Source organism: Cladophialophora immunda (assembly GCF_000835495.1).
Source record: "Cladophialophora immunda strain CBS 83496 unplaced genomic scaffold supercont1.2, whole genome shotgun sequence".
Classification (NCBI taxonomy): Eukaryota; Fungi; Ascomycota; class Eurotiomycetes; order Chaetothyriales; family Herpotrichiellaceae; genus Cladophialophora; species Cladophialophora immunda.
In genome coordinates this window covers 1,109,597-1,125,077 of record NW_015622542.1, presented here as the reverse complement: position 1 = coordinate 1,125,077, position 15,481 = coordinate 1,109,597, and the positions used below count along the sequence as shown (strand labels likewise).

Sequence of the window (15,481 nt, the reverse complement as noted above, 5' to 3'; positions counted from 1 at the left end):
GGCGCATCATCGTAGGAAACACCCATACTTTGGGCAGGTACACCATCCAAGATAACTTCTCTGCGCAACTCCGATTCACCTGAGCACTCCTACTCTCACCTCATATCCGTTGTTCCTCCTCCTCCTCCTTCTTATACCAGCGTCCCCCCTTCGTCAATAGAAAAATGGTACGTCTCTGTCCGCCTGCGGCGTTACGTTTATGCTAATGCCAATCCAGTCTGCCCAAAACTCAGCGGGCATTCAGACCCTGCTAGACGTAAGTCGAGAGAGAGCTTGAGCAGAACGCAGAGATTCTAAAATGCTGGGCAGGCAGAGAAGGAAGCCCAAAAGATTGTCCAGAAAGGTATGCTACCCCCCATATCTCACTACGTCCAAGTTACCATGCTAACGAATTCCTGAAGCCAGAGAATGTAAGCTTCGACTGCTCTCCCCCCCCAAATGTCCTGACCTGGATCGGTCTAAATCGCTTTTTGCCAGATCGAACAAAGAGAGTAAAGGACGCCAAAACGGAAGCTCAGAAGGAGATTGAGGAATACAGAAAGAAGAAGGAGGAGGAGTTCAAAAAGTTCGAGTCCGAGGTGCGTTGTTGTACCATGGTGGCCCGCTATCCAGGGTCGAGAAAGCTTACCAAAGTGCGCAGCAATCAAGCGGGAACAAGAAAGCCGAAGACGATGCAAACAAGGACGCAGATGCCAAAGTGAAGGAAATCGATCAGGCTGGGAAGAAGGCTGGAGCGAAGGTTGTCGAAGACCTGATCAAAACGGTCATGTCTCCTCAACCTGAAGTGCCAGATAAGATCTCCAGGGAGGACTGAGATACGGGTCACAGGAGGAACTGCAGGGTTTAACGTTGCGACATGAGAGCGGGTCCAGACTCCGGTTGTTCTGGAGGAAGGGCGGGCTTCTACACAACGGTTGGCGCAACTGGAGTCGTATCGTCTACGAACATAGACATTGCCCAGGAGGGTATGCTATACAGCATGTTGATTCAACTTGGTCCCGAAAGGACTATCCGCCCTAAGGAGGACATCATATGTCGCTGCTTTTCTAGTAGCCTTTCGTGATTCCCGGCTCGAGCCTTGTCATGTTGGTCTTCCCGCTCACTGACCCATGTTGAGATGCACGCCGTATGAATACATATGTTCGATTCCGTTTATCCCCACCCCAGCCTAAAAGTACAGATTTCGCCATGTTCCCTCTTCACTCTGTTACTCTCCCTCCCGGTCCCTTTCAAAACCCTTCCTTCGCCAGCTCCTCTGCAACGGCCAAGTAAAAGGCCACGGCGTTGAATTTCTCCTCCACCAGGCCCAGTCGGCTCGCCATCTTCTTGAGGCGGTTGGTCCAGTTGATCAGATCCAGGTGCGTCACGCCGGCCAGGGTGCCCTTGTACTCCCCCCACTTGGCGCTGCGGACGCTGACGAGGCCGTCGTTGGGGCCCTCGAGCACGTCCATGAGGTCGTGCGACAGGCGGAACATGGAGAACAGGTGCGGGGTGGCGCTGGCGCCGTAGGAGAAGTACCTGACGGCCGGGTCGTTGGGGGTGCGCGGGTTGAAGCGCTGCGTGACGTACGCGGTGGTCAGCTGGGCGAAGGCGGCCGAGTCGACGCCCATGCGCGCCAGCAGCTGGTAGATGCGCGGCAGCAGGTCCGGGCCGATGTCGCGCATCAGCATGTCGGCCGCGGAGCTGCCCCGGTGCGGCGTGGCGACCGTGGTCAGCGACCGCACCCGGAACAGCGACGGCGGCGGGCACAGGCGCGAGATCATGTATCGCGCGTCCAGCCCGCCCATGCTGTGCGCGATGATGTTGACCTCCCTGCCGCTGCCGCCGCCGCCGCCGCCACGCCCCTCCTCCCCCTTGGCCGCCTCGGATACCCTCTGCGCGATCTGGTCCATCAGCACCTCGGCGCGCTCGCGGATCGAGGCCGTCCGGGGCACCGTCGTCGTGATGCACTGGATCCCCCGCGCCTGGAACGCCTCCTTGATCCCGCGCCAGTAGCTGATCCCGGGCAACAGATCCCCCGCGAGCCGGAGTTCGTCGAACCCCATCAGGCCGTGGGCCAGGACGATCGGATACTTGGGCGTCATGTAGTGGGCACGAAGATGCGCGTAGTCGCTGACGATGAGCCGGCCGACGTCGGCGAGTGAGCTGGAGCTGTCCGGGTCGTAGGACGGGACGTTACTGCTTTGCTGATCATCGTGTTGGCGCCGGCCTTGGGTGCTGGCGTCGGAGGAGTCGGTCGATAATGATTGCTTGGTGGATGTCGATTCACGTCGCACTTGGACACGCCGACCGGCTGGACGTCGGGGGGCGACGTCTAGGAGGCGTGGTCGACTCCATTGCGATAGGTTTCTAGCATGCAGGCGCAAGGCCCTCCATGGCATGCTACCGTCTCCTCAAAAAAAAAAACCACGCCGATCCCTTAGTATGCTGAACGGTAAAGGGAGTTCCGTTGGCGAGTGCGGAAGTCATCGAAGGAGGATTCGAGTTTGCGTCATTAGCTTCGGATGCGGTGTCCGAAGCCTCGCCGAGAGGCTTTTTGTTCCTCAGCCTCGTGAAGCAAGCTGTCGAAAAATAACAACAGAGGGCCAGCTTGCACCCACGGCTCAGACAACCGAGAAGAAAGCAAATTGGTCTACTCTCGCCTTCAAAAATCTATGTACAAAGAAGCGAAAGATATCACGCGAGGCCTGCCCGGGTGGGGCCAGGTATCTGTCTTGTCCCAAGCTCTATCATTCTTTGCGTCTATCCAGCGACATATGAGTCCTTTCCGCTAAGCTCACAGGACTCGACTCATGCCCGTCCAGGCCATTCATAGCAGGAATCTTTGGCGAGGAGGTCGGCGTTTGGTACTGGCCTAAACACACCTTGACCGCCCCGTTGCTCCTCGGCTTGCTCAACTCATCTTTATTGTTACCATTCTGAGAGTCGGCCCGCATTATCCTCCCTGCGGCATACGCACATCCACCGTACGCAAAGCGAATCAAGGAGTCACCTGTCAGACTACCAGTGATGAAAACATGTGGCGCAAGCTCGAGATCTTCATTGGCCTTTTCGCGCAGTGTCTGCGCTGATATCACAGCAGCACCGGCAGCTGGTTGTGCGTCAGCTTCCTTGGGCATCACTTCCCGCAGAAGGGCGGTTGAGAGATAATCCAGCGAACCCCGTCTTCCAACCACATACTCCAGACCACTGACCTGGCGCTGAAATGGTGGTTCGTTCTTGCTTGCATTTTGCAAAGTGACGGTGGCTGCTGATCCGTCGTCGGTGATTTGAACACCAATGACTTCAGTGTTCGGGAATCCCTCATACGTTGTATTCCAATCGCGACTCAAGTCGAAGTCGGTCATGACGCGACGATATCTCGGCCGCTTGTCCTTGAGCTTGAGGGACGAGTTGGCGGCCAGTTTCATCCGCCGGTACACACCTGCATATTCGGGATAAGCTTGCTGGTGGCAAGCACGTAACGGGGAGGGTGATGTCGACGGTGCCCATTTGTAAATGTGAATGATCTTTTGGTTGGGCGGGCTCGAAATAATGACATCGGCAGCGCTGAAGCCGGAGCCAATGACGAGAAGCGGGTTCGGAGACGGTCCCATCTGTTTGGCAAGAAGTTCGACGAGTGGACGGAGCAGAGGTCGTGGTTGGATGAGCTCGCTGAAGATTCCAGAGGCAAGGACAAGATTCTTACACAGGATATTATGCGACGCGACATAGAAACCATCGCCACGACGAGCAATCCCTCCGGCATGCTCTCCATTACGGATGGAGTCGGCGATACCCACACGGTAGGGATAGTCGGCGAGATAGTCGGCCACTGCATGTCGGGATGGCCTGAGATAGACGGGCATAGGCCGACCATTTCGCCTTTGGTAGTGTTCATCGAAACCGTAGCCCGGAAGCGAAATCATCCCCGCATAACTGAGCGTTCCAATGTCCCAGCTTGCGCGGACAGGGTTCTCTACCCATTGTCCGCCCGCGCTGTGGGCTTGTCCAATGACCGTATGGGTGACAGCTCGCGAAGGCTCGTATGCCCACCTGACACATGTCTTTTTCTCCGCGTCGTCTGTTTCCCCCAGAGGTCTCACTAATGTGTCGAGCAAAACATTGACGGGCAGGGCCTGCGTTGAGTAAGAAAACCGTGAGCCGGCGAAGTGCTCCGTCAAGTAGTCGAAGTCGATATCAAGCAGATCGTGGTCCAACCCGAGCAGCTTCTCATGGAGGATGGCATCGGGATGTGGACTGGACTTATCGTAGTAAGGGATATGCCCATGGAGGATGTACGAGAGAATCAAGGCGGAGGGGCCGTTTCCTGGGAAGCCCGCGAGAGGTCCATGGTCAGTCTTGTATCTCGTCTATCTGACTCGTCGAGGGCACTGAAGCTGGGTGAAAAGCACATACCGACAATGACGGTGTCGACCTTTTGGGGCTCGCCATGAGCCATTGAAAATCTCGTCCCCTTGAGGATTCTGGCATTGTCCTAGGGATAATGGGAAATGTGTAGAGATTACTTTTTTTTGCCCTCCTTTGGTGATGATCGTGGAGGAGGGGCACTTCGGTTGATTCCAGCGGGAGAAACGGGCGAAATTCTGACCGGGCGGGTTGACTGTGGGTTGGCTGTGGGTGAAGCAGGGACAGCACCAACGGGGGCCTTGCCGCCCCAATTGGATTTGGCTGGTGAGGCTCACTAGGCTGGTGCGGTCGCCCGAGTACCTACGAGTAGTAACGAGTTCGCCCCCAAAGGCCGGCAGGGCCCGCTAGGTTCGCAGCAGCTCGCTACGCACATGCAGCGTGGGTAGCTAGGCAGATACGCAGGTAGGCAGGCTTAACTATTCCCAGGTATGCTACTGGTGCGCGAGGTTCGAGACCTCGCGCTGTTGAAGATTCCGCACTTCGTAATCACTTCAAAATCGTCCTTTCATTTAACACAGCCGATGAGGCTGGTATCACGATGCCAGGAGAAGACACTCTGCCGTTCAATCAACTCCCAGTATCATCTCATGAGACACTGGCGCAGAGAGACCCCCGGCATTGTGGATACTTAGAGCTTCCACACAGCCGGCCTCTTTTCAAAAAAGGCATTGATGCCTTCCCTGGCATCCGCAGATCTCGCATGGAGAGCCATGAGCCTGCCAGTCCATGCCACTGCATCCTCATATCCATCACCGCCGGATGCGGAGGCGGCCCCGGAGAGACCCAGCTGTGTCCAATATCCCCATTTGCCCAACGCCTGTGGCTGCGCGGCCGTCTTCTCTGATAACTGACTAACTATTTGGGCCACCCGCATCTCCAGAGCTGCCTCATCTGGAAACACCTCAACTGCCCCTCCTGGGAGCTGGTCGGCCCGGACTGGCTCGGCCAAAGCTAGCATCCGGTAGGTAAATGCATGCCCCAGTCTGCGCGAAACGGCTGTGGATGGAGATGTGCAAGGCAGCCCTAAGGATGCTCCGGGCAGGCGGAATTGAGTTGAAGCGCACGCCATTGGGAGATCCGTCGTCAGAGCAAGCTGGGCCCCGGCAGCAGTCGCCAGGCCTTGGATAAACCCGATCACCGGGGCTGGAGAGCGTCTGATTAACGACATGACTTCGGCGCAGAGGGCGAACGTCTCCTTTACTTCATCATGGCTTAGTCTTCGTAGCTCGCCCAAGTCGTGGCCCGATGAAAACACAGGTCCCTCGGTGCGTAAGACGATAACATTGGGGAGTCCCCGTCGATGCTCCTGCCACCGTTCGATGTCAAGAAGCCATCCATGTTCTCTTGCAGCTTCGGAATTTTCGTCCTTTGCGGCCACTTCTAACTCGTCGAGGATGCCCGGTTTGAACGGGGGAAGTATTCTCACTTGGCCGTCAATGGGTGATCTGTTGTATGCGTGCAATTGGTCACGCAGATCACGTAGGACGGCTAGAGACAGAGCATTTCGACGCTTTCCGTTCCTGATGGCCAAATAAGCAGCGCGATTTGGCAAGGCTGGCCAGGTCATGGTGCAGGGTCTCTCTTATTGGTGGGTTGAGTGTTTAATGAGGTCTGCCATCTGCTTTGAACGGTCGATTTCAGGAAGATTCATTTCTTTGTGGAGAGCTCCATTGCAAGTTGTGAACGTCGGCTTAGCTAGCGGGGCATCAAGCACGGGGGCATTTCCGATCCGAGGTTCCAGGGCGTCCAGTTTGTCATTTCATCGCATGACAAGACTACCATTCCGTCGGTCCATAACATCTGTACCTCGTCGACGATATGTGCCGTTCTCCACGGGCTTGTTCTTATCATTGATGAAGGGCTTCCGTGGCCAAGATCGCGCTACGTCGATGCGCGATCGGGGGGCCCAGATCTCCAGGAACAGGAATATCAGATAGTCGATGATAACGCAGAGGCAGAATAGCTTCCCAGCCCATATACCGCATCCATAGTATCGTTTCAATCGATCAATCAGTGCGTATCCCCGAACACGGGAGGCGCTCCAGGGGGCGTTAGCATGTTGACCGTAAAATTCTTGTTCGGTAATTGCGCCCGTGATGCCGTCATACACCCGTTCGGTTCTTTGCGCAACGTCGGTCCAAGAATACATCATCTTGACCTGGTCGTGGAATCGTTCAGTCTTTACCTTGCCCGAGCGCAAAGCAGCAATAGCCTTTCCAGTCGCCACCACCAGATCGTCCTCCTCAGGCTTAGCAAAGGTTGTCATGTGTGCCGGAAGCACCTCAGGTATGCCTCCGACTCGGGTACAAACCACGTACAACCCACAACTCGCGGCTTCCACAATGACCGTCCCAAAGGCCTCGGTCAAGCTTGGATGTAGGTAGATATGCCCTTTGACCATCACATCACGGACTTCCTCATGGCGGACGGGCCCCAGCAGCTCCACTTTGTCTTGAAGCATGCGCCGTTCGAGCATCTGCTCCAGATCGATGGCTTTCGGCCCTGAGCCGGCGATGATGAAGCGGACATTGGGATGCGCGGCAAGGATTCGTGGGATTGCTGCAATCAAAAGGTCGGTTCCCTTGTTGTAGAAGAGTCGGGAAATGACCACAATCACTATCGTGTCTCCAGGGCCAAGGCGCTGGGGAAGTGGCCGGGGCCTCATGTAGCCGGGATCGTTGTCTGACTTGGGCACGTATGACTTGGGTTGAAAGTTCTCGGCAACCACGGCATTAGGTATCACGGAAACCATCAACGGGTCGAGAGACGCTCGAAGAACGGTATTTTCCTTGCATGTGTGGCTCACACAGATGACATGGTCGACATCGCTCAGGGTAAACTTCAGTAGTTTGTTCGTTAAGATGGAGGCAGCGTCTGCGAATCCAAAGAGTGAGTGATCGGTAAAGACGGTGCGCAGACCCATTGTTCGAGCGTGAAGAATAGCCTCGTGGCAAAAGCTGCTCAGGCTCGCATGGCCATGAACAATCTGGATTTCCTCCCTGATGACGATATTGCGGAAGATGGGAAAGAACGAGAAGACCGTGGGCATGGTTGTCTCTCGGTAGATGACTAGAAAGGGAACATGGTAGACCTTCAGTCCATTTGTCAGGTAGTGGATGCCGGTGCGGCCTTTGTACGCGTGCGTGATCACCACAACCTTGTGCCCACGATCGATCAGCTTGGTAGACAGCTGATACATATGGCTTTCCACTCCGCCGGGCTGGGGGAAGAAGTTGTCGCTGACCATGGCAATGTTGTAAGGCATCGTGGCCAGACCCTTGTCTCATCTGATGTCACTGGGGCGTCGAGGAAAACATGCCACACACAACGTCGGAGCCATCAATGACCACGATTGCGTCCTATAGATAGTGTCACTGGGAAGATGGTCAGCAATCGAGAGCCGCAAGATGGAGGAAAAGGGGCCAACTCGGTCAACACCAGCCCGAAGGCGGTGAGGAAATTCTGCCGGCGAAATTGTGAGACTTTTTTCGACAACCACAAACTCATCTGTGAGGCCCAAGCCCGCACCACAGTCGAACACAGTCTGCCTGTCCTCGCACAACAGCTTTTCTAGCCCCAGTCGTGCAGCCACATGTCTGGCTTCTATTCGCGCTACGTGCCCTCTACGACAAAGACCGATGGCCTCGCAGACATCACCGAGAAACCTAAGTCCAGCGGGGACAAGCGCAAGCGAGACCGAGATGCGCCGATCCAGGAGAAGAGACGCAAGAAGCTGAAGACTTCAAAGACACCAGATCGGCCCATTGACACCTCTCCCCTTCCTGTTGCAAAGACAGCCGCCGTGACCGCTGAAGACTCCTCATTTGTAACGGGGAAGGGAATCTTGGACAAATATCGCGTTACGGAGGCTGCAGGGTCTGAGACTCCCTCAGTTACAGTTAAATCAAAGACCTCGAATGCACTGCAACACGAGAATTCCGACTTGGGAGATGGGAATCAACGAGAACGCGACAACATGACAAAGAAGAAGAGAAAGAAGGAGAAGCGAGGGACGACGGGTGAACAGGAAGAGGAGGGACAAGTCGCAGCACACGCACAGAAGCACACCGCACTGCTCACGAAGTATGCAAAGGTAAGGCAACAGGATCAGGTGGAAACCATGATCGACACAGCCTCGGACGAACCGCCCGCAGAACTTCATGGTCTTGAACCCATACCTCAACCAGAGCAGATAGATGTAGTTTCAGAGAAACCAAACTACTCTATCCTTCCACCTTGGCAAGAGAATCCATTGATTGTCCCGTTGGATTCGACCTCGACTTTCGGATCACTCGGAATCCGGGAGCCGTTGTTAGACAATTTAAGAAGACTGGGACTGCGACATGCATTACCAATACAAGCCTCAGTACTACCATTAATCCTTGATGGTCCCTCTCATCACTCCGGCGACCTTTGCGTATCGGCTGCTACGGGCTCTGGTAAAACGCTCTCCTACGTTTTACCCATTGTGGCCGATTTGAAGGATATCCCAGGTACAAAGCTCAGGGCTGTCATTGTTGTCCCCACACGAGAGCTTGTGAAGCAGGTACGGGATCTGTGCGATGCTTGTGCGGCAGGAACTTCTATCAAGTTTGCAACCGCCGTGGGGAGTAAATCTCTCACCGAAGAGCGAGATCTGCTGATGAAGGAAGAAAAGATCTACGATCCAGAGGAATACGAGCGGTGGCAACAGCGTCCCATCGACTGGGCCGACTTTTCGCTATCAAGGCTGGCTCAAAATGCGAAAGATACGGACCCGATGGAGGCGATGGGCTATGTCACACGCTATAGGTCCAAGGTAGACGTGCTGATTACGACGCCCGGTCGATTAGTCGATCATCTCAAGTCTACCTTAGGCTTCACTCTTGACGATGTGAAGTGGCTCGTTGTGGATGAAGCAGACCGATTGCTCAATGAAAGCTATCAGGAGTGGATTGCTGCCGTCAAACCAGCCTTAGAGTCACGGACGGCAACCTCGGGAAGGGATCAGATTCTCCGCCACATGAGGATGGCACTCCCAAGACGAAATGTCACCAAGATGCTGCTTTCTGCAACCATGACCCGAGATCTATCGAAGCTCAATAGTCTGGGATTATGGAACCCGAAGCTGATCGTGCTCGGTGGTACTCAAGAAAACGCAAGAGCAGCCGGAGTCGACGTCCTGCCAGAACGGCTTGATGAGCAGCCGCAAAAAGACAGTGAAGTTGTCTATCTGCCAGAGACCCTCAAAGAGGCCGTGGTTCCTGTCACTAATGGTGCCGAAAAGCCGTTATATCTTCTGGAGCTTCTTCACAGTCATATCGCACTGCCTCCTACGTCCTTGAAGCCGGACCACAGCATTGGACGTTCTTCACTGGAACCAGATGTGGAATCCGAGTCCACTTCGTCCTCAGAATCTAGCTCAGAATCCCTGACATCTTCAGAAGACGAGCGTGGGTCGGCTACGGATGCTCAATCAGGCTCGCGGGGAAGGTTGACGGCTACCAGCCTCGCCGCGAAGAAGGTCTCAGAGAGTCAAGGGACGACAGCGGGACCCCGAGCTTTGGTTTTTACCCGCTCGACCGCGTCAGCTACCAGACTCTGTCGGTTATTATGTATCATCGACCCTCTTTTCGCTTCTCGAATTTCGACCCTGACGCGCAGCACTGCCTCGTCTGCCTCATCACGACGGGCATTGGCATCTTTCCGCAGGTCCAAGATATCAATCTTGATTGCCACAGACCGCGCCTCTCGTGGGCTGGATGTGCCAGGTCTCGAACATGTCGTCTCCTACGATGTGCCAAACAGTCCTTTGACCTATGTGCATCGCGTAGGCCGAACTGCCCGGGCTGGCAGAGTCGGCCATGCGTGGACATTCGTTGAACATAGGGAAGCAGCCTGGTTTTGGCGTGAGATCGGAGGCAAAGCCAAGCACACAATGTCGGGAACAGGGAACGACGGCGTTTCGATCAATAGGCAGACCAAGATTTCGAAGCTGAATTTGAGCGTTGAGGGAGTAGACCTCAGAAAGAGATACGAGGCGGCTCTGCAACAACTCGAGAAAGAGGTTTTGGGCAAATAACCATCCATGAAATTGTCAAACATGTGGTACTATCTATGAGCCCAAGTCTCTTTCCTAAACATACTCCTGCATAACTTCTATGATCGACGAACGGAATGAAAAAGTTGGCCTTGTGGTTGAACTACTATCGGCGTTCTCTTCCACGGCCGTAGTGTCCAGCGGGCTCAGTTTCTTCATCGGGGCCGTCGCAAAGTTCAATCGACCCGTTCTCTGTTGAAAACATTGTAAGATTGTGGCAGGCCAGCCGCTAGAATTCCTTCGCTTCGTCAGACAGAGGTGTATTCAATTGAAGCTTAGGTGATATTGCGGTCGGCATGGAGCCTCGTCAAGTCTCGCTTCGATACAGCGACCGCCTGGTGTATACTGACGTCGGCTTGTTCAAATCCCATGTCAGATGCTATGCTCGAGGAAACTTGTGCCAGGCCGAGCAATGCTTATGGTTGGCTCATCACTTGACGTTTCCACCTTGACGCGGTTCCGAGAGGCTGTCGATGGGTTGATAACAACCCCTCCAACATGACCCACGACAGCTTCGCAAATTGAAGTACCGGTTCCATAGCGACCTCAACAAATATGTATCAGGCACCGACAATGGCTTGTCAAGTCTTTGTTCCACCTTCTTCCAGCCTAGAGAACAGCAAGTTTTGAATTCGGAACGCACATTCGCCTCGTGTGCGAGAGTCCAGGCGCGGCAATGATCAGTGAGGCAGGACTCGGGGTTTGCTCTGGTCAGTGTGACTGCAGGTCTGTTAGCAATGTGCCCATACAGGATCGGTCTGTGTGTTTGCAGGTCATGTCTTGATCGAACACCCGACGGCGTTCAACAACGATGTGATGTCTCCAAAGAGACCAGCTTGAACTCGTGTGAAGGGCACGAAGCAAGCAACTCAATCTCCTCCCTCAAATGCACGATTTTCTCCAACTCCGGCGACTTTGTTCCGTCACCGTCTCTGGGGTCAGGTTGGGATCGCTTCGCTGCTCCGTCCTCGCCTCATCCTGGCTGACTCACGTCGCAGGTGGCTGTTGGCCAAAGTTGGCCATGGCCTCGTATCCGGCCATCATCCAGAATGGGGAACCATTGAGGCTTTCAGCACTCGGAAGGCTGAATGAAGCTCCATATTGCGAGCGGCAGCACATCCTCCTTGGTATCGGCCACGCGCGTGTGGCACTGTACCATGTCGTAGCAGAACTGCAACCTCTGACCGTCAACCGTTGGCTTCCACCAAACCCAGAGCCTGACTACCATGCAGACTAGGGGAGAGGAACTGGGCATGGTCTTTGTGACTGGCTACCTGGATGCAAGCCATTTGGGACGATCGGCAAGAACCACGAAGGTCGCTTCCAGGGCCCAGGCGGTGACGAGACGCTTCGGTTGTCTCGCTAGGAGGGCATGGGCATCCTCAGTCAACATGCTTGCGTTGGGCTGGCCCCAAGGAGCCTCTTCCAGCGTGGACTGCCTCTGGTGCCCACTGCCCACCAGGTCTGCGGAGCCCCTGAGCGAAGGCTGCAAGTGCCGGCAATCTCAATCGTCATCGACCTCATACCGGGCTGATTAGCAAGATATTGGTCACCTTGAATCCAAACCGCATCTGGTAATCGAATTAACGTAAAACCAACGATCGCCGGGGAGACCTCACCACCACGACACCAAAGCGAAAACGGCCCTCGGACACCAGTCATGGCTTCTCCGAAGGGCCGCAGAAATTGACTGTCTCTGCATTGCGTGCACACTGTTCTATTTCGTGTTATATCCACATGGTGAGCCAGATCTGCTGAGTTGAGCTTGCATCACAACACCCCATGGCCGTCCCTACGGGTTAATTTCATTACTCCAACTTGGGACTTGCTCATTCAGAGTTATTCTAGGAGACCAGCAGGAATCCGACTGGCCCGTATAGAGACTCGTTCGTCCCATCGCCCCTTTCAACTACTTCTGCAGCCTGGCTAAGGGAACGCTCCAACACGACCACCAGCTCTTGCGCCAGCATGGCTGTCGTCTACTGAGCAAGAAAGTCGAGGAGATATTTTCAGCCATGGTCTTTTACGGGTCACTGCTCTAAGTAGCTGCCAGTAGATGTGCTCCCTCGTGCAACCGCGCATTTTCGACTCTGGACCCCATAATAGGCTCGACAGAATGCCAGCTATTGTGAGACAGGCCGAGTCCGTCGCGAGAGTAGGTCTCACGAGAGATGGAGCACAATCTCCTGAGCCTTCACAAATATGTGGCAGATTTTACAAGGAGTCATGGGCTACAGGAAGGGCCATATCCCATCAAACCATCACCAACTTTTTCAAAAGGGAAGTGCAAAATCTATTCAATAGAACCAACATATATTCTACGACAATGGAACCTCTCAGGACTTCCCAATGAGGAACGCTTCACCGTTCTTGGAGTCACACTCTGGGTGCAGGAAGTCCTGACTACTGCACCAGTCTCAGACGGCCACACTCCTATAACCTTCCCACCTTTCGGCCTTACATAGTACCGCTGTGCTTCCACCTCGCTTCACGACTTTTCTAGTCAGCTACAGAGTTACCAAGGAGCTAGTTAGGGCGACCAAGTTGTGGTTTTGAAGTTGCTGGCTCTCGCCGATTTCGCTGCCGGAGACATGGGCTGTCGCCTCTCCCTCCCTGGCAATGGATACTTTCTCTTTTCTACGTAACCTGACACAACCTTGAACTTCAGACCTCCTAGACGACGCTATGACGCTACACACATCATTTCAAAGGTATGGTGTTAACTTTTGTGTACCTACAGCCTGATGGTGCTTGAGAAGACCTTCACAACATCTCCGACGTCGTCTTGATCGTTGCAACCAAGTTTGCTCCCATGTGGGAGCTCCTGGTGTACACCCAGCGTAGAACACAACAGCAATCCCCAGGGGTACGTGGAATCTATGCAGAAGACGTTCTACTTGTGTATGACCTGATCTCTTGTGAGACCTGTTGCTTGTTATGCAAACAGTGGATGGCTTTATATATGGGAGACTGTGGCCATCCTCCAACGTCCCTCCTTTATGTCCCTACCATTGATTTCTCGCAACATCGAAATCGTTGAAAATTCAAATGAGTGTATCAATTTCTACCACATGGATTCTCGCAGTGGTTCTCACTGATGGGTTCCCTTTTGGTCGTTTCCCGAAAAACATATTCTTCTAGGGGCTGATAGTGTCGAGTTCTCCCAGCAGCACTTTCAAAGCAAACCAGGACAAGCTGCAACATGAACAGGCCTTTGTACAGGGACATTTGTTTCATTTATTTCATGCTGAATCAGAACTCCGATGCTCTGACAATCATTGGGGCTTCATCTGGCTGCTTCCCATCTGCCTCGAACGAAACGCTATCTAGTAACGTGGAAAATCCTCACCAGAAATCATAGACAATTGATGATAATTTATTGGCAGAGCGTGTAGTCACTACTCCTTGAATGTAGAAGGTCCCACCAGCGGGGTGTCTGCACAAGTTCGCAGCTGTAGTGCAGAGGTGCCCATGGATGCGCCTCAGAAGCTGTGGTCTGTCACCAACTCCAAAGACTCGAATTCAAGATCTGTGCCCAAGTTCCGGGAAACCAGGCATGCATCTTGCCAGATGCGTAGGAGAGACCAATCTCGGGTTGAAATCATCTGTCTTTGCCTCGCATTGAGTTGGGGAAGAAGGACCCTTTGTACCTTGTCAAACCAGACCCCCTCCCGTTCTTTTGCTTGACAGCGACCCAAACAGCGTCTGCAATATTGTTTCTATCGATGAGCCTCGACGCCAGAGGTCAAGGCGTCACTTGATTCAAGCCACGCTTTTCTGCTCAATTTCGCCCTGATCAGACCGTGGGCCCCTCCTCCTCGCCGCAGAAAACCTGCTCTAGACGGAAGTTAAGCCTCAACTGAAGCCCGGTGCCGCTGCTTCAACCCCCTGCCTCTTTTCCTGCGCCTTTCTCCCGCTTGATCCGTGGCCTGCGCTCTTACTTCCTGCTACGGCATCGGCATTGCCTGAATACAGGATATGGCCAGAAACAGAAAACCTACGCCGGCAGGAGGTGGACAGCAATCGTGCGCCATCTTCGGCCCGTCAAGACCATGAACCCTCTTAGACTGACCCTGTCTTGACCACAGGACAGGTCCAACACTTCCCAACTTCATCCTGGCCCTACCGAACAAAGTCAGATATAGGCTTTCGTGCGTCAGCAGGTCTCTGGAATCCAAACCCTCCCTACCAGCCACCAACTTTCAATCTCGCATCATTCGCGGATCCCACAATCCGCCACCATGTGGCCAGCTCCGCAACTACGCCCCCGTAGGCGGTTCGATGCGGGCGTCCCGCAGCACCGCAACTGGGCCTTGATGAGCCCAGCTGCCCAAGATACCAGATCACCTCCTGTAAGATTCAGAATGCAAAGAAAATTCAATGTGATCATCTGATCACGGTTCAAAATATCATCAGACACCGTCCCCAAGCAACAGTCTGGCAAAAGAAAGGTCCTTTCACTGAGGAAGGCTGAGGTATGAGGGGGGGCACATTTCCGCAAGAGGCAGCGAAGAAGGCGATTCCCATTGGAGCCCACAACCGAGCAAAGAGAACGGATTGATCCTTCGATCGCAATAGGAAAGGAATAGGCATAGAGCTGCAACCTCGACATATCTCATAGCGATGGCAAAGTCGCCAACAGTTGCAATGCCACCCAAGTCCCATTTACAACGCAATGCGCTGTTCAAAGGAATTGAGGACAATCACCACCCGAGTCACTTGCCGGATGTCCCACTAATAATAGTGAAATTAATAAAGGGGCTAGCAATACTTTCATCTTGGAAAGAGTCCAGCCGAAAGTCGCAGCACGCTAGAACACAAAGTCCAAGCTATGTCATCAAGTTTCTCGAGTGAGAGAGTGTCGCAAGCTTTGGGCAATGGTCCACAGCAGATTCGTCCCGTGGCCCATTATCTCAGCTGCTGCACAAGCCTGGCTGACTATCCAGCCTCCTCTCAGCTCGGCTGCTTCTTGTGGTATACCCCGACATGCAA

The 15,481-nt window shown here is 54.0% G+C and overlaps 7 protein-coding genes across 7 annotated transcripts; 2 read left to right on the top strand and 5 right to left on the bottom strand.

The window, feature by feature from the left end:
* The first annotated feature begins 11 nt into the window (after positions 1 to 11).
* On the top strand, positions 12 to 1,158 carry PV07_02737 (V-type ATPase, G subunit). The gene is made up of 6 exons (XM_016389368.1): positions 12 to 167; positions 218 to 256; positions 310 to 343; positions 402 to 410; positions 478 to 578; positions 641 to 1,158. Exons 1-6 carry the CDS (start codon positions 165 to 167, stop codon positions 812 to 814), a joined length of 360 nt encoding a protein of 119 aa, XP_016251270.1. The 5' UTR covers positions 12 to 164; the 3' UTR covers positions 815 to 1,158.
* On the bottom strand, positions 969 to 2,418 carry PV07_02736 (uncharacterized protein). Its single transcript, XM_016389367.1, has one exon. The coding sequence runs from the start codon at positions 2,379 to 2,381 to the stop codon at positions 1,230 to 1,232; it is 1,152 nt and encodes a 383-aa protein (XP_016251269.1). The 5' UTR covers positions 2,382 to 2,418; the 3' UTR covers positions 969 to 1,229.
* Positions 2,419 to 2,548: 130 nt separating this feature from the next.
* Positions 2,549 to 4,546, bottom strand: PV07_02735 (uncharacterized protein). Its single transcript, XM_016389366.1, has 2 exons — positions 4,399 to 4,546; positions 2,549 to 4,309 (listed from the first exon to the last, which is right to left on the bottom strand). The coding sequence occupies exons 1-2, from the start codon at positions 4,439 to 4,441 to the stop codon at positions 2,730 to 2,732; spliced, it is 1,623 nt and encodes a 540-aa protein (XP_016251268.1). The 5' UTR covers positions 4,442 to 4,546; the 3' UTR covers positions 2,549 to 2,729.
* Positions 4,547 to 5,038: 492 nt separating this feature from the next.
* Positions 5,039 to 5,977, bottom strand: PV07_02734 (uncharacterized protein; the record flags this gene model as incomplete). Its single annotated transcript, XM_016389365.1, has 1 exon — positions 5,039 to 5,977. One exon carries the CDS (start codon positions 5,975 to 5,977, stop codon positions 5,039 to 5,041), a length of 939 nt encoding a protein of 312 aa, XP_016251267.1.
* Positions 5,978 to 6,169: 192 nt separating this feature from the next.
* PV07_02733 (uncharacterized protein) lies at positions 6,170 to 7,675 on the bottom strand (the record flags this gene model as incomplete). Its single annotated transcript, XM_016389364.1, has 1 exon — positions 6,170 to 7,675. One exon carries the CDS (start codon positions 7,673 to 7,675, stop codon positions 6,170 to 6,172), a length of 1,506 nt encoding a protein of 501 aa, XP_016251266.1.
* A 257-nt stretch (positions 7,676 to 7,932) lies between these two features.
* Positions 7,933 to 10,818, top strand: PV07_02732 (uncharacterized protein). The gene has a single exon (XM_016389363.1). The coding sequence runs from the start codon at positions 8,003 to 8,005 to the stop codon at positions 10,469 to 10,471; it is 2,469 nt and encodes an 822-aa protein (XP_016251265.1). The 5' UTR covers positions 7,933 to 8,002; the 3' UTR covers positions 10,472 to 10,818.
* A 2,901-nt stretch (positions 10,819 to 13,719) lies between these two features.
* On the bottom strand, positions 13,720 to 15,127 carry PV07_02731 (uncharacterized protein). The gene is made up of 2 exons (XM_016389362.1): positions 14,670 to 15,127; positions 13,720 to 14,611 (listed from the first exon to the last, which is right to left on the bottom strand). Exon 1 carries the CDS (start codon positions 15,099 to 15,101, stop codon positions 14,703 to 14,705), a length of 399 nt encoding a protein of 132 aa, XP_016251264.1. The 5' UTR covers positions 15,102 to 15,127; the 3' UTR covers positions 13,720 to 14,611; positions 14,670 to 14,702.
* Positions 15,128 to 15,481: the final 354 nt, after the last annotated feature.